We start from the raw sequence: 26,543 nt of genomic DNA on the forward strand, positions 1-26,543 counted from the left end.
TGCCCAGGTCCGCAAGAGGCGGGCGCCCGCTTGGTCTAGTGCAGACATCGTGGACCTCATCCACGATCTCCACACTAGGCACAGGAAAGTGGCCGTCTAGGGCAGGATAGCTGCCAGCCTGGCCACCCACGAGCAGGTGTGCATGAAAATCAAGGTGGTCCAGTGAGACCCCCCGACCCTGAGCCCTGAGCTTAGAATGGCCGTACTGGGTCAGACCAAAGGTCCATCTAGCCCAGTAGCCTGTCTCCCGACAGCGGCCAACACTAGGAGGGGATGGACCCCCCTGGAGGGGATGGACCGAAGACAATGACCAAGCCATTTGTCTCGTGCCATCCCTCTCCAGCCTTCCACAAACTTTGGGCAGGGACACCATTTCTACCCCCTGGCTAATAGCACTCCATGGACCCAACCTCCATGACTTTATCTCCTTCTCTTTAAACTCTGTTGTAGTTCTAGCCTTCACAGCCTCGTGCAGCAAGGAGTTCCACAGGTTGACTCTTTGCTTTGTGAAGAACTTTCTGTTATTAGTTTGAAGCCTGCTACCCATTCATTTCATTTGGTGTCCTCTAGTCCTTCTATTATGGGAACTAATGAAGAACTTTTCTTTATGCACCCTCTCCACACCACTCATGCTTTTATAGACCTCTATCATATCCCCCCTCAGTCTTCTCTTTTCTAAGCTGAGAAGTCCCAGTCTCTTTAGCCTCTCTTCATATGGGACCTGTTCCAAACCCCTGATCATTTTAGTTGCCCTCCCCTCTCCCACCCTCTCTCTTCCCCTCTCCCACCTCCTTTTCCCAGTCTCCCCGAGTTTTGTTCAATAAAGAGAGTTTCTATTTTTGAACACACGTGTCCTTTATTTTGTACATCAGGAAGGGGGGCTAGAGAGGATAAGTGGAAGGAGGTGAGGGAGGAATGGGGTACGAGCCCCCGATGGGGAGGCCTGGGGTGGCTCTGTGGGCTCCTCGGGGTGGAAGCTCTTCTGCAGCCCCCCAATTGATCCCCCTCCACTGATGGCAGCCTGCGGCAAGTGCAGCCGGGCTGATGGCTGAGTGCTGTGATGTGCCGAGTGTGGGCACTCAGGGCACTCCAAGCCAGGACTGCTCATCCCTCATCGAGTTAGACAAGCGAGTGGGGAACCCCTGAGAACTGTCTGTCCGGGGTGGGGGTCGGGTCCCTTTACGCACAGCCCTCGGCTAGCCTGAAACAGCAGCTACACGCTCTAAGTCCTAATCTGATGCCCTGCTGGCACTGCTTCCGGCCATCCTTAACCCCGGTTCAGGGTCCACTCAATGTGGACATGCTAGTTCGAATTAGCAAAACGCTAATTCGAACTAGTTTTTAGGTCTAGATGCACTAGTTCGAATTAGCTTAGTTCGAATTAACTAATTTGAATTAAGTTAGTTCGAATTAGTGCTGTAGTGTAGACATACCCTTAGAGAGATGTTGCAGTTATGCTGGGGATCCGTTTGGCTCACAATGACTTAGCTATCTATTCTGGCTAACAGTGCTGGAAGTGTTCTAAGAAATTCACTTTCTGGGGTGGAAGACAACTTGAGTCTCTTCAGTTCAAATTGCAATTGGATGACTAGCAGGGTGTATGGGTTTATTTTTAAAAATACATCAATAATGTTGAGCCAAACTCCATGAGGTTGTGAGGAGTATAACTTTGAGCCAGAATTAGGTCTTCGATTTGTTGTTCCAAGTGATTAGTAGATGAGACTCCATTTTTAGTCTGGTTAAATCAAACTCATTATCGTTTGTTTTCTTTTTAGAGAGCAAAGTTGAAAAGTTTGGTGCAAGCTTTTAATTGCCCTTCATCCTTACATTCACTTGTTGTCACAATCGAATTCCTTTCAAATCTTAATTCCCTTGCCTGATATGATGCTACCAATGCATCTTCCTGTATGAACATGATGGTATGTCTTTAGCTGTGTTTTTAATAAAAGGGCTTGTAATGAAAATATGTTCCCTCTTCTAGCTGCACTAGCATATTGCAAGCTGAAGTATTGTATATCGAAACATACATCTCATTTATTTTTCCACATTTTTGTTCTATGACTATGAGAAGCACAGTGTTTTTTTTTTCTGCAGACTGTTAAGAGTATGCACATTCTCACAGAAAAATAGAAGTCACTCTGATAAGCTCCTTACAAAACCGAACAGGCCAACAGAAGAACGTAAAATTAAATCCATAGCTTTATAAGAAGCCTGAACATCAGATGATTGAATTATTTTATGATACACAAATGTCATCCGATTTCCAGCATTAGCTTCAGATGTCATTACTCCTGGATTTGTAGAGATGAGAATTGACGTTGAAGGCTCATTTCAAAGTGGTGAGTTGTGTGCGTGTTTTTGTTAAATCTCTAATCTGTTAACATCTACCTTACAAGCGGGATTTTCAAAAGCGGGCAGCATTGGACTTAACTGTCCTCCGACAGTGATAAAACTCCAGTTGACTTCAGTGAGCAGAGAGAGGCCAATGCTGAGTGTTTTTCAAAATCTCTGTCAAAGTCCATGATAACTGACGGTGTATGAGGGACTCTGAGAAATTGGACTGCTTTTGGCTGCTGCTCTAGAATCCAAAATACTAATTCCAGATTATGGACAGGTTCATCTTCCAGTAAAGTCAATGGAAACGTGCCCATTCATTTCAGTGAGACTTGGATTTGGCCTTGAGTGCACTATTGGATAATGACAGGGCTGGTGAATAATTCACAATCAATTTTTTATGTAATGCATGTTGCTTTATTTTTTTCTGTTAATATTTTGTCTTCAAACAGATTGAACAATGCTTTATTCATTACTAGAAGATTTACCCAGTGTGTCTTGGGTCCTTAAATTACTTACTTTTGTGTTTTGGAAAATAAAATGAAAATTTACATGCTTCATTTAAATCATTGCTCTGGGATGGGGCTGGTTATGAGGGTCCAGTATGCAGGCTGCCCCGGGAAGAGAGAACTTCCCCTGCCCACTCTCACCACATCAACTGGGGTCAGGTAAGAAACACCTCTCCATGGCTGCTGCCATGGGTGGCGAGCTGTATGGGCTCATGGTGCCCAGGCTCCACCAATATTTGGAGCTGGAGCGGGCCCCGCCCTTCCGCATGCGTCCTCACACCCCGGCCCCAGAGTGTCACCTGCCCGTCCCTGCTGTGCGCAACCTCCATTGAGCTCCCCTGTGACGGGGGCCCGTGACCCTGCACTGGATCCCCCGTGGGAAGCGCCTTGCTGGGACTGTGGGGGAACCCTTGCCAGCCATGCGCCAGGTGCTCCGGGGGCACGGCAGCTGAGAGGGGCGTGGAGGAGACGACCCCACGCTACGGAGGCTGTGCCCCGCCCAGCGCTGGAAGCAGTGGGCGATTTAAGCACCGCCCAGTCAGGGGAAAGGGAAGTCGCGGAACGCCGAAGCAGGAGGGAGCTGTGGGGCCCCAGTTGCGGCAAGCGGGATCCGGGCTGTCATCCTCCTCCCGTGAAATAATGGGAGGGAAAGGGCTGCTTGAGCGGCCGGAGGAACGGGCCCCGTGGAGGCAAGCAGAACACGAACCCCGACCGAAGTGACTGGAGGGGGAGGAGAGAGGAAGTAGCCCAGGGCAGGGCTGTGATTAAGGCCCGTGGGCTGGTGAGTTTAGGCGGGCAGTCCTGCCAGTCACACTCGGACCACAACGTGGTCCAATTCCTTAGGGCCCTGGGCTGGGGCCCATGAGTGAGGGTGGGCCTGGGCCCCCCCTCCCCTCTTACTCGTGTCGAGGAGTGACGGAGGAAGATTCCAGCTAGAGCCAACCGACAAAGCCAACAACAGAGAGACTGATCTGTGGGCAAAGGAGGGCGATACGCCCAGAACTAGAAATCTGGGACCCGGGGCACCGGGCCAACCTGGACGTGCGTGGTCACATCCCCCTTGCTGGCTGCTGCCATGTGCAGCATGCTCAAACCGGTGGGAAAGGAGACACCCGGGCGTGACGTAACGTCACGGCCCGGGATTTTAAAACTGCTGGGTGCTGTGTTTCGCCATGCGGCTGAATTGAGGGTTCAGAGTCTGGGGATGGAGCGCAGACTCCAGCCCCGCAAACTGGAAGGCAGAAGGTAGGAGGGGGCAAGGACTGGGAGAGAAAGGGGCTTATGCGGAGGGGGGAGGGGAAGGGAGAGGGGAAAGAAAGGGGAAGGCACCAGGAAAGAGGAGAGACAAATGCCAGGGGGCCAAGTGCAGACAATGAGGAAAAGGGCAGGAGGGGAGGTGTCAGTGGGAAGGGGACAGGGTGATGCTGTGAGGGGAAAGGGTAAGGGCATTGGGGGCTGGAGGAGGAGGTGCTGGGAGGAGGCTTGAAAGAAGGGGTGGGCAAGAGGAAGGCCGGGATGGAGCAAGTAATGTGTGAGGGCACAGGGGCATGAGGGAAATGGGGTCAGAGGATGGTGAAGGGGTGGGCATCAGGGAAAAAGAGGGCAAAGGGGAAGGGGCAGTGAGGGAAGGGGGAGGCACCAGGAGAGTGCAGGAGTAAGTGAAGGTACAGGTGTTGGGATTCTGGGGATGAAGCAGAAGGGGAGGGACACCTGCAGGGGAGGGATCAGCATCAGAGGAGAGAAGCGGGGCAGGTGTGTAGAGGGAGGTGTTAGAAGAGGGGATGAGGAGGGGTAGCTCACATGATCAGAGTGGGGCTACTGGAGGAATGATCACGGGGAGGAAGAGAAAGGCTGGTGGAGGGGGGCAGGTCGCAGGAGGGCTGAGGGCAGTGAGAAGGGCAGGAGTCAGGACAGCAGAGGAGGGTGAAGAGTTGGGAGGCAGCAGGCACCAGGGGAGCTGATGGAACAAGGGAAGGAGACATGGCAGCAGAGAGAAAAGGTAAAGGGTTAAAAATATGTATTAATAACTTGGGTGCCACAGTGGCATATCCACACAAGCCACATGAACTCAGTACAGGTGTGAGTTCATTTTGCTCGTGGGGGAGAAACTCTTAGCCTATGTCTACCCTGGCGGTTTCTTGCACAAGAGTTCTTGTGCAAGAAGTCTTGCGCAAGAACACATCCACACTGCCATGTGCGAGCTGTGCTTTTGCACAAGAGCATCTATGGCAGTGTGGATGCTCTCTTGCCCAAGAAAGCTCCGATGGCCATTTTAGCCATAGTGATTTCTTGCGCAAGAAATCCCTGGTGAGCATCCACACTACCCTCTTGCGCAAGAGAGCTTACACTTGTTAGAAAAAAGTGTAGCTCTTTCGCAAGATGCCCTCTCTTACCACGCTGTACTTACTATTTACTGTACTGTAAATTTCCTTGCGCAAGAGCAGGCGGGCAGTGTGGATGCTCTGTGGGTTCTTGCGCAAAAATGGCTGTGCTTGCACAATAAGCCTCGAGTGTAGACATAGCCTTAGAGGGAACTCTTCCCCCAGCCTCTCTGCCCCTGAGTTAATGTCACACACATTGCGTTAATGCAATTGCAGGATAGTTGCATGAGGGGGGTTTGGTGTGGACCAAACTAATCCCTCTTGGTAGGAGGATAGTGGGAAAAGCCCTTCGAGAGGGGTGACATGACACCGTTTACTTCTGGTCATGTGTCTATCTTGCCCCAAGCGTGTTACTTCCAGAGGCGTGGCTAACGGTAGGGGGGCAGAGGCATGGCTAATGGTGGTCAGGGAGTGTGGCTAATGGGGCACCACCAAAAATTATACAAACCTGCCGCCCATGGCTGCTGCAGCTCCAGCAGTCACATCTGGGGAAGGTCTGGGTGTGGAAAAGACCTGGACAGACGGTGAGGGGTGCCCCCTAGCCAACCCCTTTCGCCTGCCTGGTGATTTTGTCTCTTTTCTGTTTGGATTTCTGAGAAACAATCCCATTCCAGCCACATCCTATTTTTCCTGGCACAACCAAACCCTCTATGTTGATTTAAGTTATGGTAAGAGGAAGCTGTATGCTGAATTTTGGTGGTTCTAGCTCTTACTGTTTAGGAAGAACTTAAAAAGCAACAAATGGTCTGATAGCACTTTATAGACTAACAAAACATGTAGATGGTGGTATGAGCTTTCATGGGCCAAGCCCACTTCTTCAGATGACTGTAGTTCTTGAACAAACAGACGGACAAACTCTCCCAAATACATAGTAGATTGTAAAGTATTAGCAAGTGTCTTAGGAAATAAGTGTTTCTATTTTAGCAAATTTCCTAAAGTTCTTTAATGAGGAATCACTCTTGCTTGCAAATTGCTTGTGACTTGTGAATGCCCACTTACCGCATAGTGAGTACAAATTCACTCTTAAATTGAAACAAATATCTGCAGACAGTTTCTTCTATTTATACAGTTTTGGACAATGTTAGAAAGAAATATAAATGTTAAATATAACAAAGGGTTATCCATGCCTGTTTTATTGGAACTTTTTATTCAGCTAGAATTTGATTAGGGTCATGGTCATACGATCATAGAATACTAGAACTGGAAGGGGCCTCAAGAGAATCCTTTTGCAAAGGCAATGACCAAAGAGATGTCCTATTGAAATATTACTAAACAGAATAAATTCAAACACTTTGGCCGTGTCCAGACTCAGGGGTTTTTTCGGGAAAAGTAACCTTTTCCCGAAAAAACTTCCCCTGCGTCCAGACTCAAGCCACGTTCTTTCGAAATTATTTCGAAAGAACGCGGCTTTTCTTTCGATGGCGGTAAACCTCGTTTCACGAGGAAGAACGCCTTCTTTCGAAAGTTCCTCTTTCGAAAGAAGGCGTTCTTCAATGTAAAGAGGCCGTCTTCGAAAGAGAACATCCAGACTCGCTGGGTGCTCTCTTCGAAAAAGCGGATTTCTCTTTCGAAAGATCCGCCTGCAGTCTAGACGCGATCTTTTGAAAGAGGCTCTTTTGAAAGAAGCCTGCAGTCTAGACATAGCCTTTTTGTTTTATTTACTTCTGGGCATTTCTGTTGTTCTCATTACCATCACCTCTACAAAAAGTGTTATACTCAGTGTTTGTGGTTTGTTGTATATAACTATATAGATTTTAAATAAATCACAGTTCACAACATAGTAGAAGTGGACACATGAACTGTGGTTTGTAACCTACAGACTTAGAAATATCAGTCCTATAGCCCTGGCTGGACACAGTCTTTTGTGTCTGTTTGTCTATAGATCATTATTGGAAGAAGTTGAACAGCTTTTCTCTGTGTCTCCTCGCAGCTGGTGTATGAAATGAGATTGATTAACCTGCAGTATGTTCCTGACCTTTGAAGAAATAGTAAGTATTCACAATGTCTTCTCTTCTGCCTTCTCCCCACCCTGTGGAACCTTCACTGTCCACAGTTCTCTAATCAAATGTTTTCTTTTTTTCTGGTTTCAGGTGCTGAGAAAAATCTCATTCCTGGTTTTGTTCTTTTGGTTGTTTGTATCAAAGTCCTGTATCCCCAAGTATAATTGCTTTAGTTTCTCCTTTTGAAATACTGTTATCAGTGTCAGCTGTGCTCCATTAAAAATGGTTACTGTTGTTAGAAAACTGGCTTTTCATTGTCATTGAAGTTCATGAAGATCTGGGAGTTGGGCGGGGACAGGGGAATTGTACTGGATGAATCACTTGAATTTTTAGTAACTCAGAGATGGTCACCGTGAAACTTATTCTTCTGGCCTGCCGAGGGCAAAGGAGTGCAGCTATGCTTTTCCAAGCCAGAGATATGCTGCTACTGTAGTAAGTAAAGCAATACAATAATAAACAGAAAACTGTATGCTACTTTTATGTTGTTTCGTTTTAACTATGGGAATGGCTTTATGAAAAGGCTTCCCTCTATGTTTTGTAATTCTATTGCTGTCTCATAGTATGAAGTATGTTTTACAGTTTTGTTTACGTAGAAGAAATCTGTGCACAATTGACTATGCTGTGACTGATGTTTGCAAAGTGAGTAACCCTAAACACAAGGCCAAATGATAAAATGTGGGAATGAGGCCTCTGAGAACTCTAGCCACAATCGGGACAAAATTTAAAAATAGGATTGCCTCTCTTCCTCCCTCAGCTACTCCTGCCATAAGTAACAAATGCATTGCCACCAGTCAGTATCAGTGTGTAACGTTCAAGTGCATTACAGTCAGACTGGGTTAGTTCACAAACATTGGAGAGGGTCCAGAGAAGAGCAACAAGAATGATTAAAGATCTAGAGAACATGACCTATGAAGGAAGGCTGAAAGAATTGGGTTTGTTTAATTTAGAAAAGAGAAGACTGTGGGGACATGATAGCAGTTTTCGGGTATCTAAAAGGGTGTCATAAGGAGGAGGGAGAAAACGTGTTCATCTTGGCCTATGAGGACAGAACAAGAAGCAATGGGCTTAAACTGCAGCAAGGGAGGTTTAGGTTGGACATTAGCAAAAAGTTACTAACTGTCAGGGTAGTTAAACACTGGAATAAATTGCCCAGGGAGGTTGTGGAATCCCCATCTCTGGAGATATTTAAGAGTAGGTTAGATAAATGTCTATCAGGGATGGTCTAGACAGTACTTGGTCCTGCCGAGAGGGCAGGGGACTGGACTCGATGACCTCTCGAGGTCCCTTCCAGTCCTAGTATTCGATGATTCTATGATTACATTCAGACAGGGCTGGTGCTTGAGGCTGAAATGCACTGTGGGTGGGCAGGGGGATAACTAAGGGTTGTGTGCGGGCAGGGGGATAACTAAGGGTTGTGTGCGGGCAGGGGGATAACTAAGGGCTGTGTGCGGGCTGGGGGATAACTAAGGGCTGTGTGCGGGCTGGGGGATAACTAAGGGTTGTGTGCGGGCAGGGGGATAACTAAGGGCTGTGTGCGGGCAGGGGGACAGCTAGGGGCTGTGAATGGGCAGGGGGACAGCTAAGGGCTGTGTGCGGGCTGGGGGCTAGCTAGGAGCCGTCCTGCATGGCTCCCAACTTAAGCAGGGAGATGGGAAGGTTGTGTGAGCGCTGGGGCTCATGGCTTCAGACCCATGTGGCTCCAGGCTTCAGATGGGGTGCGTGCAGTGTTTCCTCTAAGTTGTGCAGCTGCACACTAAAAATTTTAGGTCTGCCCACGTCATTTTAAGAGCCGCTCAGCAGCACCCACCTCTCACCTTCCTGTTGGAATGGAAGGTGAGTGGGGGCGGTGGCTGGTGGCCTGGAAGGTTCCTGGAGGGAGGCGGCTGCCCTTTTGCTCCGCCTGGAGCCAAGGCATGTGAGGCTGTTCTAGTGAGGCTGCTCCAGCTGGAATGGACCTTATGTAGCTGCCTCTATTCCAGCTGAAGCCAGGCTGCCCATGGGGACTGGGACCGTAGTACTAAAAATAGCAGCATAGGTGGCCTCTGCTCCAGTCCTGGCATATGGTCCCACCCTGGGAGCAGCTGGGGCCGGGGCTGCTGGAGCTTCTGGGACCTGGCCTGCAGTACTAAAAATAACACCATGGCCCCAGCTCCAGCCCCCACAAACTGCTTTCCATGTCAAAGGTAGAAAGTTAGGGAAGGGGCATGAGGGGAACTAAGGGGGAGGGAGATGAGAAGAGGAAGGAGCTTGTGTTGAGGGGACCAGGACAGGAGAACAAAGGGGAAGGTACCAAGGGGCAGGGTGGAGGAGAGACAAATGCCAGGGAGCCAAGAGGAGACAATGAGGAAAAGGGCAAGAGAGGGGATGGGACGGTAAGTGGGAATGGGTGAAGGGAGGGGACAGGGTAATACTGGGAGAGGAAAGGGGAGGGACAATGAAGGCAAGAGGGAGGAAGAGGAGAGGGGAGGAGTGGGTGCCAGGAGAAGAAGGGTTGAAAGGAGGGGTGGGCATGAGGAAGGCAGGGGATGGAGCAAGTTGTGTGAAGGCACTGAGGGACATGAGGAGAACTGGAGCAGAGGCTGGTGAGGGGGTGGGCACCTGCAAGAAAGTGGGCAATGAGAGCAGAGGAAGTGAGGAAAGGGGGAGGCACCAGGAAGGTGCAGGGGTAAATATAGGTGCAGGTGCCAGGGGACAGTGGGGGTGAAACAGAAGGGCAGACCCATGGAGGGGAGGGACGGGCACCAGACGGCAGAGGAGAGAGGCAGGGCAGGTGGAAAGAGGGAGGTGTTAGGAGAGGGGATGGGGCAGGCAACTTCAGATGATGAAAGTGAGGCTAGAGGAGGGGTGGGCATAGGGGGAAAGAGAGGGGCTGGTGCAAGTGAGGCAGGTAGATCCCAGGAGAGCTGAGTGAGAAGGGCAAGAACCAGGACAGCAGAGGAGGGTGAGGGATGGGGAGCAGATGGGGCAAGGGAGGGTGGGAGACATGGCAGCAGAGGAGAAAGGAAGATTATTAGATATTTCTTAATAACTTGGGTGCCACGGTGTCACACATCCGAACAAGCACAGATGGACTCAATACTGGTGCACAAGGCAAAACTCACTCCACTCATGGGTGGAAAATCTCAGAGGGAACACTGGGTGTGTATTTGAATGCTGGCTTCAGTCCTGTGCTACTCCCGGCTTAACCCTGGGTCCCACTTCTGTCTTCAGACTGGGGGATAGTGCCTGGTGTGAGATGGGAAGTGGGGCTCCTGGCGTGAGACGGGAGGTGGGGGTGCTGTCTTCAGCCCAGCAGGAGACCAGTGGGGGTGCCATGGAGGCATGTCAGATCTTGGGGAATTGGGTTACAGCTGCAGGGCCCCACTGCTCTCCTGATGGGGCTTTGTGAACCCCCAGGGGGCTGTGGCCACACAGTTGAGAACCATTGTTCTAGACCAGAGGTTGGCAACTTTTCAAACCAAAGGGCCAGACTACATCAAAATTCAGAACAAGAGGTCAACAAAGAGCCGTGTATTTGCATGACTGGAAATATATAGGCCACCCCTGACTTACAACCCCCCGCATTTATGACCTTTTTTTCATGCGAGATAGCTCCTAAAAAAACCCAATTTACGTCCGCAGCTCACATTTACAACCGTGTACGATGCAGACTCCACGCGTCATCCCAAAACAGGAAATGCACAGGGTCAGTCAGACTCTCCAGTCTGCAGCTGCTGCTTGAAGTGCGTGTGTCCTCACCATATCAGTCTTCACTTTTTAGTTATTTTTGTGCATTATGTGAACTATTTAGTTTAGTTTTCCTCCATTTCTGTAGTCAATTTTGGTATTTTTAGGTTCTGAAATGGGTTTTCTGGAACAGAACCGCCATTTGTAACATTGTGCCTATGGGAAATAAGGGTTCAACTTACAATGGCTTGACGTACAACCGTTCTCCAGGAACCAATTAGGTCATAAGTGTGGGGGTCACCTGTACAGCTTAATATTATTGACAATTGACATGATGATTAATAACAGCATAAATGAAACATTGTCCTCACAGACTTTATTTAATGAGACTTCTGCTGCTGCATCTTTTTGCGCATTTCTTTGAAGTTTACATCATAATGGGTCAAATCCAGCTTCATGCACACATTCAGGCTGTCTTCTGTCAGTCCTATGGCAGGGGCTGGGGCTGGGGGGATGCAGAAGACTGTGTTGGGATATACAAGGTGCTTAGGGCAGGGGATTTCGGTGTATGGGAGGCTCAGGGCTGGGATGTGTGGGGGGGTGCAGGAATGTTACGACACTGTGACCAGATGGGGGCTGGCCCCAATTGGGGGCTTGTTGGCCAGGCTTCATTTTTAAATAAAGTAAAAGATCATGCCCAAGTTTCAACACTGCCTTTATTTGTGGGAGGGGTGGAGAACCTTTTCTGGGTCGGGGGCCACTGACCCACAGAAAAATCAATAGGGGTCCACACAAGTGGGAAATAAAATAAAATAAAAAAACCCTCCAACCCTCACTGATGTGGCTCCCAACTGAGACACCTCACTTCTCTGGTACTCCAATCCCATGGGGGCTGGCAGTGGGGGTGGTGCAGGGGTAGGGAGGACCGAGGTTCAAGTCCTCAGGCCAGATTAACTTTTCTGGGTTCCAGGGTTAATGGATTTTGTGGGCCCCCCCAGCTCTGCGGTGGGGCCAAAAATGAAGGATCCAGTGTACGGAACAGGGATGTGGGATAGGGATGGGGTGCAAGATCTGGGTGGGAGGTAGAGTGCAGGAGTGTGCTGGGGGTAGGGTGTCTGGCCAGGGCGAGGAGGCAGGAGAAGGGTGTGGGTGGGTGTTTGGCCAATGGAACAGCAGAAAAAGCCTTCAGGCAGCACATCTGTTCCTCCAGCTGGGGGAGGAGAAGGGGGAATTGCGCGTGTGGCTCCGGCTTCTTCCCCAATTGCGCAGCGAGGCTCGGGGCTTTCCCAATTCCATCCCCTCCTCTCCCCCTCGCCACAGGAAGCCAGCATTGGCTCCAATCTTGCAAGTAGCTCGAGGCTGAATCTTGGAGGGGGGGAGTGAGGAGGGCTGAACTCAATCTGCAAGCCATATTTGGCTCCTGAGTAAGCCATAGGTTGCTGACCCCTGTTCTGGAGTATGGTAAGGGGCTTTGCTCAGTACAAGATCTTGGAGAGCTAAGACATGTAAACAGTAGTTAGTAGAAGTGAGGCCAGGACTCCTGGTTTCCAGCTCAGTGAATCTTTCTTAAGGCTACAGAGTATATGAACAGAATAGTGCTTTTCTGTAAATATCACCTGACCTGGTGGAGGGCAACAGAAAAGGGATCCCAATTCAGCCTCTGGTTTGTTTTGATGGGATTTCAGTTTACTTGCTGAATCCAGAGCTCCTTCACATGTGTAAGAAAACTAGCATCACTATGTATAAAAAGCATGCTGCACCCTTTTCAAATTTGATTAATATAAATGTACATTTGCTTGATCTGATTTATTTTCAGTGGTACTGCAAAGCTCTTACTGGATTAGTGCCAAAAAGTTCATTTTCTTAAGACCCTGGGGCAAATAAACAAACACACAGGAAAGTCACCAATACTGTGAAAAGGTGAAATCTGAGAGCAACCATGCACATTGGGGCTCCGAACAAACCTGTTTTAGACATGCTTCTTACACAAACACTTCCAAAGAACCATAAGCCTTATGAAAAAGGTTGATAGGGTGTGGGTTCTGCCTCATTTAGCGAAAACACTCACTCGTTTGCAATGTTCAACCTACCTATAAAATTAAGAGATACGAGGAAAGAAAGACAAAAACCAAAGAAACTAGAACACAGGTATGACTCATATTTTATGCAAAGCAGTTTCCAAGAATGGTGTCTTTCAGGATAAGAAGTGGAGGCACAGCTTTAGGAAAATACATTGTATGAATCTATATTCATTTAGAATAAGCTTCAAGGAAAAGAGAAGGGATAAAAAGCTAGCAATATTACATTTTTTAATGTTGAATAATAGACTTATGTGGGGAAACACTAGTCAGTATATTGTTCTTTAGAAAATATACTGGTTTTGACGTTTCCAATAGCTGTGATTTTTCATATGAAAGCTCACTTTCTAAATACTGTGATGAAAGCTGTGTGGCTTCCGGAGCTGCAGGGAGACTGCCGGCAGCTGGGAGAGTGCTCAGGGCGGGCTGGGCCCGCGGGCCAGGAGGTATCACAGTGAAGAGCGTGAGGGGCTTTGTGGAAGGCAGGAAGTGGGCGGGCGTGGCAACTGCGGCACAGCGGGTCCTGCCCATCCCGCAGTGAGCTCCAGTCGGGAGGTGGCTGCTGCACAATCCCAGCCGCCTTAGCTTGCGGGGTGGGGTTGGACAGGGACGGCGACGGGAGGGTCCACAAAATAAAAACAAAAGTGGAAATTTGGACAAATGACCAGAGAGGGGTATAAATGTATAGCTTGAGAATGCTACGGGGTTATCAGGAAGGCAAAAACGTAATTGGAATTGCGACTGGCAAAAGATGTGAAGGATAACAAGAAAGGTTTCTACAGGCATGTTAACAAGAAGAAGGTGATCAGAGAGGGTGTGGGGCCTCTACTGGATGAAGGAGGTAACTTAGTGGCAGATGATGTGGGGAAAGCTGAAGGACTCAGTGCTTTCTTTGCCTCTGTCTTCACAGACAAGGTCATCTCCCAGACTAATGCGCTAAGTGACGCAAGATGGGATGAAGATGGACAGCCTTTGGTGGGTAAAGAACAGGTTAGGAACTATTTAGAAAAGTTAAACATACATAAATCCATAGGGCACTGAGGGAGTTGGTAAATGTCATTGAAGAGCCTTTGGCCATTATCTATGAAAAGTCGTGGAGATCGGGAGAGATCCCGGATTATTGGAAAAAGGCAAATGAAAAAGGCCCATCTTCAAAAAAGGGAAGAAGGACGATCAAGGGAACTATAGGCTGGTCAGTCTTACCTCAGTCCCTCAAAAAATCATGGAAGGGATCCTTAAGGAATCCATTTTGAAGCACTTGGAAGAAGGGAAAGTGATCAGGAATAGTCAGCATGGATTCATAAAGGGCTAGTCATGCCTGACCAATCTAATTAGCTTCTATGATGAGGTACCTGGCTCTGTAGACATGGGAAAGTCAGTGGATGTGATATACCTTGACTTTAGCAAGGCTTTCGATGTGATCTCCCACAATATTCTTGCCAGCAAGTTAAGGGAATGTGGATTGGATAAAAGGACTGTAAGATAGATAGAAAGCTGGCTAGAAGGTTTGACCCAGCAGGTAGTGATCAATAGCTCAGTGTCAGGATGGCGGTCGGTTTCTAGCGGAGTGCCCCAAGGTTCTGTTCTCGGACTGGTTTTGTTCAATATCTTTATTAATGACCTGGATGAGGGGATGGATTGCCTCCTTATCATGTTTGCAGATGACACTAAGCTAGGGGAGATAAATATGCTCGAGGGCAGAGACAGGGTCCAGAGTGACTTAGCATCTTAGACAAATTGGAGGATTGGGCCACAAGAAATCTGATGAGGTTCAACAAGGACAAGTGCAGAGTCCTGCACTTGGAACAGAAGAATCCCAAGCATTGTTACAGGCTGGGGAACAACTTGCTAAGTAGTAGTTCTGCAGAAAAGGACCTGGGGATTACAGTGGATTAAAAGCTGGATATGAGTCAACAGTGTGCCCTTGTAGCCAAGAAGGCTAATGGCATATTAGGTTGTATTAGGAGGAACATTGCCAGCAGATCCAGAGATGTGATTATTCCCGTTTATTCGACTCTGGTGAGGCCACATCTGGAGTATTATGTCTAGTTCTGGGCCCCCCACTACAAAAAGGATGTGGACACATTGGAGAAGATCCAGTGGAGGGCAACCAAAATGATTAGGGAGCTGGAGCATATGACCTACGAGGAGAGGCTGAGGGAGTTGGGTCTGTTTAGTCTGCAGAAGAGTGAGGGGGAATTTGATAGCAGACATCAACTTCCTGAAGGGAGGTTCCAAAGAGGATGGAAAGAGGCTGTTCTCAGTAGTGACGGATGGCAGAACAAGGAACAATGGTCTCAAGTTGTGGCGGGAGAGGTCCAGGTTGGATATTAGGAAAAACTATTTCACTAGGAGGGTGGTGAAGCACTGGAATGGGTTACCTAGAGAAGTAGTGGAGTCTCCATCCCTAGAGATCTTTAAGTCTTGGCTTGACAAAGCCTGGCTGGATTGATTTAGTTGGGATTCGTCCTGCCTAGGGCAGGGAGCTGTACTTGATGACTTCCAGCTCTATGGTTCTATGAAAAGCATCAGTTTGGACCACCAAAATGTTCTGAGCCTGATTATCTGTTGTCCTGTACCTAGTATAGTTATTTACACCGGTGCAAAGTGGGTGGGAAAAAAGTCTAACTCAGTAGGGTTTGAAATTCACCTTGCATTGATCAGAAAGACCATTTAATAAACAGGCCCTGCAATTCCAGATAATTTCAGAATTCCCCATTCCCTATTTCCTGACCTTAGGAATGACTTGGTAAAATGTAGTCAGAGTGGCTGCGTCTAGATTGGCAAGTTTTTCCGCAAAAGCACTTGCTTTTGCGGAAAAACTTGCCAGCTGTCTATACTGGCTGCTTGAATTTCTGCAAGAACACTGACGATCTCATGTAAGAAATCAGTGCTTCCTGCAGAAATACTATGCTGCTCCCGTTGGGGCAAAAGTCCCTTTTGTGCAAACCTTTTGCGCAAAAGGGCCAGTATAGACAGCTCAGATTTGTTTTGCGCAAAAAAGCCACGATTGCGAAAATGGCGATTGGAGCTTTTTTGTGCAAAAGTGCATCTAGATTGTCCACGGATGCTTTTGCGCAAAAGTGCTTTTGCGGAAAAGCGTCCATGCCAATCTAGACGCTCTTTTCTGCAAATGCTTTTAATGGAAAACTTTTCCGTTAAAAGCATTTGCGGAAAATCATGCCAGTCTAGACATAGCCAGTATGTCTACGTACAGCAGAACAGAATGCTGCTTAGTGTCATTCTTTATGATTAATCATTCACAAAGTAGTAAAAAAAAATCTGTCATTGCTCTCTATGTTCTATGTACATAGCTTGTTTTGTTTTTCTTGTATAGTCATTGCAAGTTGTGAACCCAAATCTTTACTTTAGGAATTCAAATTGATTAAAGTACATAGGATTTGATTCACTGTCGCCGCCATTTTTTTCTTCAGATTTTTGCAATCGTAGAGCCTGATAGATCTCCTATACCAGTGGTCTCCAACCTTTTGAGGTTGTTGGGTGCCGGGGGCGTGGCCGTTCGCCCACTGGGCGCCAGGGGGCGGGGACACTTGCGTGCCTGGGGGCGGCCCCCCCATAGCCGCGTGCCTGGGGGCGGCCCCCCCATAGCCACGCGCCCGGGGCCGGGGGCCCCCTCTGGGGGCTGGCGCTCCCCCCTGCGAGCGCTGCGCGCCCGGGGCCGGCGCTCCCCCCTGCGAGCGCTGCGCCATGTGCCCGGGGCCAGGCCAGCCCCGAGCACCTGGCGGGCGCATGCAAATGCCCCCGTGGGCGCCATGGCGCCCGCGGGCACCGTGTTGGGGACCACGGTCCTATACTATTTACTCGGTGAAGTAACTCCTGAAATAGACTGATGTGAGAGGAGAATCAAGGCACAGAACGATTGCAGTCAGCTGAGTGCTTATGGGTTTTTCTCTACAAAACTTATAAAGATTCAGCAGATTCTGAAGGGCTTTGCATCAATAGGAATCCATCACGGAGTCTGAACAGGGCTTGATCCCACAGCTCTTACATTCACACAGCATTAATTGAAGGAGCTGGAACTTCATGTAGAATTGTGGAGAATCCATTGAACCTGTGAGCTGGTTTTGCTGTTTCAAAGTCTTAGTTATTAGCCTGTTTATTTGGTTGATAGTTATGAGAAGTGTGATTCTGCGCCCTCATATTATTATGGAAATGTGTTTTTGAATATGCATAATTCAAATATACTTCATGCAAAATGGGGTATGTAACCTGTTCTTGGAGAGCTTGTAATCCCTTGGAAGTGTATATTCTGTTTGTGTGCGTGTGTCATTCTTGTATGTGAAGTTAGAATTGTGTAAGATAAGCCCATTTATACATCTAGATGTGCTAATGAAGGACATTAGCAGTACCCAGCAAATTGAATAGTTTATTTTGAGATAATTTCAAGTTGAAATTTGGCGCTGTCTACACAGTGCCAAATTTCGAAATAAAGCACTAATCCAACAAGTCCCTTAACCCTCGTGGAATGAGGGTTACAGGGTCACTGGAATAGTGCGCCTGTTATTTCAAAATATATTTTGAAATAACAGGTGCGTTTAAAGATGCAGAATTGCTATTTTGGGTTATTTCCCGTATCTCAAAATAGCCCCGCTGTCTAGATGCAGTCGAAAATACCTGCAAGCTAAAATACCTGCAAGCTAATGTGGGGTGGAGAGGAGCTGCTTGACCTAGTCAGAAATAGGATCAGTTCCGGCCTGTGAAGGACTTTACCTGAAATAAGAACTAGGCTGAGATATTAGGATTTGTAACAACCTCTCTTCGGGTATGTGGCTAAAGTTGAATTAAGCTATGCAACTTCAGCTATGTCAATTCTGCAGCTTAAGTCAAAATAGCTTAACTCTGCTTTAGGTGTTGTCTACACAGCAGGAAGTTGAAGGAAGAACACTCTTCTTTCAACTTCTCTTACTCCTCACGAAATGAGGGTTATCATGAGTAAGAGTAAGGAATCCTCAAGCTCGATATTATTTCAGAATAAAGTCTTGTAGTGTAGACGCGCACTATGTTATTTCAGAATAACATTAGTTATTCTGAAATAACACTACTGTGTAGACATACCCTTCGTGTATTAGACTTAGCAGGTGTGTTTTGTTATTTTAGCTTGGTAACTCACTTTGATCTGTCAGTTATCACTTTTAACTACTTTAAATCGTATTTTATACTTAATCAAATCACTTTTGTTTGTTATCAAACCCACTCTAAATAATTGTTACCGGGGAAAGGGGGGAACATCTGTGCACGTCTCTTGTTCATTGATAAAGGGGGCAAACATCACCCTAAATGAGATGCATTTTATCTGGGTTTTTTATCCCTGTGAGGCTGTGTACCTGAGTGTTGTGTCATGTCTCTGCTGCTGTGTCTGTGTCTGTATCTGTTTGGGATCCCAGAAAAACTCCACTGGGTCCAGGGAATGCATCTGCTTTTCCGCTTTTTTGGGGGAGCGGGAGAGCAAACGCGCTTTTTCCAAAGCCCTGTCTTCCTCCTTCCTCTCAGGTCCCTTCTGAAAGAGGAGGATTTTCCGAAATTTGACCCAGTGTAGATGGGCCAAATTTTAGAAAAACCTCTTCCGAAAAAACTATCGGAAAAAGGTACGTAAATGGTGGGGAGCAATTTGCGTACCTTTTCCTCATACATCAATGTAGTGTAAACGTAGCCTCAGTGACTGAACCTTCCCAGATCTGAGCTGTTCTCAGTGTATGTCCTGCTCTGCTGGGTGGTGTTATCCCAACTCTGCACCTTTGCTGGGCATAGCAGAGCCTCTGGCTCCCCAGAACAGGGTGGTGGGATGCTCCAGAGCACAGGGAGGTAGGCTCAGTGGCATGATCAGCCCATCAGGGGATCTCTGGGACCCGTCTTCAGGAAAGTCTTGATTTCAGGAGAACACACTGAAAATGGCCTTCACTGGGTTTTTGTTTTTTTGAAAGCATTGCAACCTCGCTCACTCCAGTAAGTTAGCTCTCTTTTTGCCTCTCTTTCTATAACTGCTGGGATATTTTTCATCAGTACCATGTGATCTGTCTTTCCTGTGTGTGTTCCTATGATTTTTTCTGTTCTAAATAGATGTCTTATTATGCAAAAGTACTTTTAACTTTGGAAGTTCTTTTGTTTTCCTTTTGGCTCATTGTCTTCCCTGGAAGAGGGTGTTATCCAAAGGCAGTGTTGTCAGGGATTCTGATATATATGCCTGTTAAGCTCTCAAATGCAACAATTGGCCTTGGGGGAAAGAAGATTGTTCGGTCACTTGCATTGTTTCCATTTGAGAGAATGGGCAAGCTATGACAAGTTTTACTTTTTTATTTCATGAACAAGTCAAAACAGCTTGAAAATGACCTTATTATGCCAGTCCCAACTTTGGGACAGAAAAAGTTCACATCTCATACTCATAATAAACAGTCTTAATCTAGATGTAAGGTAAATGAACTGTAGTATGCATGAATCTATTTGAAGTATTTATGGAATGGCAGTAGTCTGTATTATCTGCCTGAATGTCTGAATATTCTAATATGGAGGTTTCTCTGTCCAACCAAATAGATACAAGGCCTTGTCCTCAGCTGCACTGAAGTTTTTTAACAGTTGGGTGACTGGTACCTCAGACACTGGCTTAAAGAGGAGGCGGTGTGACTGTCTCACATTACTGCTCCCTGCTTCCAGCCTGAGTTCTCCCATGTTCTCCCCATCCCATTCCCCTTTCCTCCCCCACGTTACTTGGGGAGAAGGGCTCTGTCCCCTGCTGTACCAGCTTCCCCTGGCATGTTCCGTGGCTCTCCCAGCCGTCAGACCGCAGAGCTATTCCCAGATGCTGCCTGGTGCATCGTAGCAGCTTCCTGGGAAAGTGCCTGGTTGCCAGCAGCCATGGGCTGCCTTCTACCTAGGCTTGGCTTCTGGGACAGCAGCTGTGCGGGTCGGACTCCCTGCCCCCACCTCATCTCACCCCACCCCGCCCTGCCTCAACATGACTGCCTGAGGTCAGACTATGCAGTGTTATTCTAGCTCTGTTGGCCTCAGTGTATTAGAGGGTGAGGTAATATCTTTTATTGGACCAACTTCTATTGGTGAGAGTGACAAGCTTTTAATTTTATACTGAGCTCTTCTTTACAGCTGGGAAATGTACTGAGAGTGTTACAGCTAAAGAGAAGTTGGGGGACACTGTTTAGCAGAAGTAGCTAACACGTATTTCAAAGGACCATTTAAGGTGAAGTGACTTAGACTGAATTTTATCACCTATGGAGTCCACGTCAGTGTCATAGAATAAAGGAGGCAGGGAACATGCCCATGGAGACATGAGGGTGGTGGAGATTGTTTGTTATAGATCTTCTATAATGGAATTGTCTCATAACCTGTCTTAAAGGCATTAACTAGTGTATGGTGTCTTCGATAGCTGACAGAAGCCTGCTTTTAGTTTGTCAGAGGGAAGGACTGGGAGAAGTCATAATTCTCGTGGAGAAAGAGAAAGAGAGAGGAATTCACTGGCATGAATATGGGTTCATTTCTTCAGTCACAATTTATTCCTTTTTCAAGCAGCCAGTCTTCTTTGCAGCTAGGCTGAGGAGAATTGCTTTTACTAGTGTGCATGGAGGAGGGTAGTACCATAATAGCACTCACCTCTGGTAACACCTCTTTGTGTTCCTTTAGTTCTTATTTTTATAACATTATTGATTAGGATTGTAAGCTTTTACAGCATGTGTTGGAACTGACCTCTAGGCTGTTTTTCAGAAGGTAGTCATCATTTGCTAGACAATTCCCTAGTTGTAGTGTTCATAGCAGAGGGAGAATGTATTTGCAACCTGATCGCCCAATAATTGAGTTTTGACTTTTCTTCTTAGTATTGGCTTTTTTAATAAGTTCTTAGCTCCTTATCAATCAATACTAGCAATGTTAGCATTTAATCTGCAGGGCTATGTCTACATTGGCACCCTTTTCCGGAAAAGGGATGCTAATGAGACACTTCGGAATTGCAAATGCCGCAGGGGATTTAAATATCCCCCGCGGCATTTGCATGAACATGGCTGCCGCTTTTTTCCGGCTCGGGGCTTTGCTGGAGAAAAGCACCAGTCTAGATGGGATCTTTTGGAAAATAAAGCCTTTTCCGGAACATCCCTTATTCCTCTTAAATTCAGGAATAAGGGATGTTCCGGAAAAGGCTTTATTTTCCAAAAGATCCCATCTAGACTGGCGCTTTTCTCCGGCAAAGCCCCGAGCCGGAAAAAAGCGGCAGCCATGTTCATGCAAATGCCGCGGGGGATATTTAAATCCCCCGTGGCATTTGCAATTCCGAAGTGTCTCATTAGCATCCCTTTTCCGGAAAAGGGTGCCAATGTAGACACAGCCCAAGTGTAAATGCTTTGCTGCTTAGCCTGGCTCTCCTGACAGTACTGTCAGATTCCCTGGAACAGGTTGAAATTTGCTAAAACCAGGACCCCTGGTCGGACAACATCCATAGACTGAAACTATGTTGCTGGCCCAGAGAGACTCAGTGGGGGGCCAGAGGCAGGACTGGCGGCTGGGAGCCCTGCTATGGGAGTCCAGCTGAGTCAGTGGCATTGCTCCTGGAGCGCCAGCAGGCGTCAACGGGGCAGTGGTCTGCCAGGCCTGGTGGTGGGGCAGCAGTCAGCTGCTGCCACAGTAGATCAGGTAGGGCTGGAAGCCCTGGTGACGGAGCCGCAGGCTGCCATGGCAGGACTGGCAGGCCAGGAGCCCAGCATGGCGGTGGGCTGCTGGTAGGGCAGTGGTACAGTGGCAGGTGGGGAGCCGGCAGCTGCCAGGAGGAGGGGCCAGAAATAACTTCCCCTGTTCCAGCAAAATCCCTCCTTTGGGACCAGTGAGGTCTTGCAGGTGCTGGACCAGGGAGGTCCAGTCTGCAGTGTTGTGGGAATCAATAGTACGTCAAGCCATTTACATTCAGTAATCCATTGACAACAGAGGAACATCACGCTGTATGTGGCACACTGGCACCAGTCACAGATTAAGACACTAGACTAGATTATTGTCTAGGGGTATGTCTACACTACCCCGCTAGTTCGAACTAGCAGGGTAATGTATGCATACCGCACTTGCTAATGAAGCCCGGGATTTGAATTTCCCGGGCTTCATTAGCATAAGCGGGGAGCCGCCATTTTTAAATCCCCGCTGGTTCGAACCTCGTGCAGCGTGGCTACACGGGGCTCGAACTAGGTAGTTCGGACTAGGGTGCCTATTCCGAACTACCAGTACACCTCGTTTCATGAGGAGTAACGGTAGTTCGGAATAGGAACCTAGTCCGAACTACCTAGTTCGAGCCCCGTGTAGCCGCGCTGCACGGGGTTCGAACCAGCGGGGATTTAAAAATGGCGGCTCCCCGCTTATGCTAATGAAGCCCGGGAAATTCAAATCCCGGGCTTCATTAGCAAGTGCGGTATGCATACATTACCCCGCTAGTTCGAACTAGCGGGGTAGTGTAGACATACCCAATGTAAAATTATGTGACTGAGTTGGTGTTTTCTCCTAATGGGTCAGATCGTGATTTCCTTATACATGCTGGGTAGCACCTTATCTCACGGGTGACTCATGGCAGAATCAGTGGGGACAGGGAGTCACAAAGGATTCTGGGGTTCTGGGGCAAAATCTGAAATTAAGGCCCTCCCGTCCTCCCAAAAAATGATAACTGCAGGGAGGTGGGGAGGGTAGGATTACAGAATGAGCTGTCATGCAACCCCGTGTGCCATGTCTCATTGCCCAACATGGGAGGCCTGCTCCATGTGAGAATTCGTGTCCTTTGAACTGGCACCACCCACATATCTCAAGGCCCCTGGAAGGCCAATCCTTCTCTGAACCCTTATAAGGTAACCACACTGAAATCAGAGGAGAAAGTGCTTTGCAGCTGGATTAAGGGGGGGTTCTATGATGAAAACTTCCATTGGCACTGAGAGCTGTAGTTAAACTAGTCTAGCACCCACTACAGATAGCACCAAGTCTGTGGAAGAATTCTTCCATTGACTTAGCCACTGCCTCTCAGGAAGGTGGATTAACTACAGCAATAGGAGATCCCTTCCTATCTTTGTAGTGAGTCGTCACTGCATATCGGCGCAGCTGCCGCTGTGCTGCTGTATCATTTTAAGTGTAGACATGGCTTAAGGAACATGTTTCTGCGGGACACATTCTCTGCACCTCTGTGGGGTTAGAAATTGAAGTCTACATTTTTGAGTCTCCAAAGTGGATTGTAAGTGCAAATCTAAGTATTTGCTATGTGATTTGAACTCATGTTAAGTAGAGTCTTGCAAATCTGCAGATAGGTGCTTTATATCCACAGGTATTCACATCTGTGGGCATGCATATCCGTAGCTCATGTTTGCAGAAATGAATGTGGATGCAGATACAAATGTTGTATTTAGAACCATGCAAATTTGCAAATATCTGCTTTATATTCACAAGTATCTGCATCCGCAGATGTCAATATGGATATCCGCAGCTCAAATTTGCAGATACAAATTTTGAATCCACACAGGAACTCTAATAATAAGGACTAATTGAATTTCAGATGCAGGTGGCTTACCACCAGGTGTAGTTCAGGTGCAGTTATTAAATCACGGCTTATGCTTGCATGAGGGAAAATGCACATTTCAAAATTCATCCCTAAGAATATGATAAAATATATCCTCCACAATCAGAGACTTATTTCACTTGCCTTTCAGCTGATTGGAGACTTACATTAGACAGATAAAAGACTCAGGCCATAGATACACACAATAGAAACCCAAGGATTTAGGCTTTTTCCACTCTGATGCTTGTCGAGAGAACCTGATTGCACACCTCTTCAACCTGTAAATCTGTACACACAAGCCCTTTTGCTCTGCTGCGAAGCAGACTGCCAAATGTAATGCCAACAGAGATATGGACTTTCCCCCTTTACTGTAATGGAATGTTAATGTTGAATAAGTGTTTTGACTTACAGTAACAGTGTGAAGCAAACCAGTACGGACTAGAAGCCTCCAGCGTTGGGCAATGAAATAGAATGATTAAACAGGGAATATCAGGAGGCTGTTGTTTTAAAACTGTTACACTTACCTGGACACTTAATCTAATAAATATCCAACATATTTATGGAGTATATACCCGCAGTGGTTATACATCAGTGTAACCTCAGTGACGTCAGTGGAGCTATACTGAGTTATACCAGCAAAGGATCTGGCCCGCATAGTCTAAACAGTGCAAGGTAACAGTCCTCACCTTTTTCTCTTTGAACTCCTCACCACACTGTGAATACAGTAAGGCTGCGTCTAGACTGGCAAGTTTTTCCACAAAAGCAGCTGTCTACACTGGCCGCTTGAATTTCTGCAAGAACACTGATGATCTCATGTAAGATTGTCAGTGTTCTTGCGGAAATACTATGCTGCTCCCGTTCGGGCAAAAGCCCTCTTGCGCAAATGCTTTTGCGCGATATTGTTTTGTGCAAAAAAGCCCCGATCGCGAAAATGGCAATCGGGGCTTTCTTGTGCAAAACCGCGTCTAGATTGGCCCGGATGCTTTTCCGCAAAAAAGTGCTTTTCCGCAAAAAAACTTTTCCGTTAAAAGCATTTGCAGAAAATCATGCTAGTCTAGACATAGCCTAAAAGTGTTATTCTGAGACCTTTGGACTGGGAGCCTGTTTTTAAACACGGCGCTCCGCTGAATTTTGCAGCTATGGGGAAAGCTGTGGCAGATTTTTGTGGTGTTTTCTACAGATCTCTGTAGATGCTGATTGGAGCAATGATCTCTGTGGTAAGTCCCCAGTCATCTGAACCAGGCTGTGAGTGGTGCAATACACTACTAGCTTGCTTAGGGTCACAACTGGTTCTGATTTTATCATGGTTGCTCTGATTTTTCTTTCTTTTGATACAAATGGCAAAATCAGAGGAAAAGCTGGGATTAGCACAAAACCCGAATAAAATGCTCAGCCAAAACCAAGCAGACATGAACCGATTTTAGGGAAGAAGCCCACAGAACTAAAGTGAACTTTCTAATGTAAACATTAGGCTGAAACAAAGGAATCTGAGCTACAGCAAACCAGGGAGGAACTTGGCACTTTCACCATGCCCTTTGTAGATAGATAAATGCCTTGCCCAGGTGTTGTGCATGTTGAAAGGGACATTGCTGGCATTAGTGAGATCTAGAAACTGTCTGACATGTTGGGAGGATGAGGGTATGTCAAACACCTTTTCCTGATGTTTTTGCACTCACCCCCTTCAATAGAATTTAATCTCTGGAGCAGTGGTTCTGAGCCTATTTATCATTGTGGGCCGCTTGCTGAGAATCATAGTGAACCCTAAGCCCCTGTTCCCATCATCCTCTGCTCAGAGACCCCTCCATGGAGGCGGAACATGACTGGAGAGCTGGGCAAAGCATAGGTAGCAGGGACAAACAGACCCCAACTCTGCTGTATGGGGCCAGGCAGTAACCTGCAGCTCATCTCCCATCATGCAGGACCAGATGGCAGCCTGGACCTGAGCCTACAGCGGTCTAGACCTTGAGCCTGCCATGTGGCATGCAGAACCCAGGACCCCAAGTTTGCTGTGCAGGGCCATATGACAGCCCATAGCCTGCTGCATTGCAGGGTAGTCAGCCACAGCCCTGCAGCCTTTAGCACAGAGCTGAATTGGGCCACAGCTGTGTGCTAACTGCTAATTGGGCTGTGGGTCCAGGACCACTGCTCTGGAGTAATTTGTGAAATGTCAGAGGACCTTAAAGTTGCTACTGCTTAGTCCTGTGGTCAGAGCAGTGCTCTGTGGATTAAGAATTCTATGTATGAGTCCCAGCTTTGCCACTGACTCACCTTGTGTTCAGGGAAAGTCACTTAACATTTGTGTGGCTGAGTTTATTCTCTCATGCAGAGTGTTGTTTAATGATAATGCTCATGTAATATTTCTCAAGTACTGGTAGAGTCTTGGATGAAAACTGCTACATAATTACAAATTGCTATTACTGCTTCCGGTTGCAGTGTCATCCTAATGAAACAGGAACAGCTCCTTGGCCACCATACTGGCTGCTTGGCACTGCAGAAAGCCTGCCAATCAGGCCCTGCATCTGCCACACCCGAGATGTTCTGGGGTGACCTGTAAAGGAGAGAATGGTGTTTCAAGCACAGCTTCCCTGATTCACAGACCAGGCTGATAACAGTAATTTAGCCATGTTTTATATTCAGAGTGATGACTCCTCCCAGCACCCCTGTGAGAGAGGGAAATGTTCCCATCTCCATTTTGAGATGAGCTTTGGCTCCCCTCCAGGGTTGCAGAGGGAACAGTGCTCAGTAGTAGAGCTCAGGAGTTTGTGGCACCCAGCATAGGGATCACATCAAGAGACGACACCTCTCCCAACATGCGCTCTGGAGTTCTAATGCAGATCAGGCTTAGTCTGGTTCTTAGAAAGACACCTGAAGATGGCATGCTCGTGTTATGTTCCTCCTGCGCACATCGCTCCATAGAGTGGAGCTGCAGAGGACAAGGGGGGAATGTTCCGTCTCTCTCTCCCTCTCTGTCTCTCTCTCTCTCTCTCTCTGTTTAACTCCTTTGGAAAATGGTTATTTCAGAAGCTGGCTCTGACCCCAGT

General features: G+C 47.5%; 1 protein-coding gene across 17 annotated transcripts in view; it reads left to right on the plus strand.

Annotated features, from left to right (window-relative positions):
• The window catches only part of DENND2B (DENN domain containing 2B), a 353,709-nt gene that overhangs the window by 173,226 nt on the left and 153,940 nt on the right, over window positions 1–26,543 (plus strand). Inside the window, exon 1 of one of the 17 annotated variants that reach the window (XM_075927979.1) lies at window positions 12,259–13,038. The exons of the other annotated variants lie outside the window; for them this stretch is intronic. Coding sequence (XP_075784094.1) covers window positions 12,968–13,038 — 71 coding nt within the window. The 5' untranslated portion in view covers window positions 12,259–12,967. Of the gene's footprint in view, window positions 1–12,258; window positions 13,039–26,543 lie in introns of those variants that run through there. 17 annotated transcript variants of the gene reach the window in all.

Source organism: Pelodiscus sinensis, chromosome 4, assembly GCF_049634645.1.
Source record: "Pelodiscus sinensis isolate JC-2024 chromosome 4, ASM4963464v1, whole genome shotgun sequence".
NCBI classification, from domain to species: Eukaryota; Metazoa; Chordata; order Testudines; family Trionychidae; genus Pelodiscus; species Pelodiscus sinensis.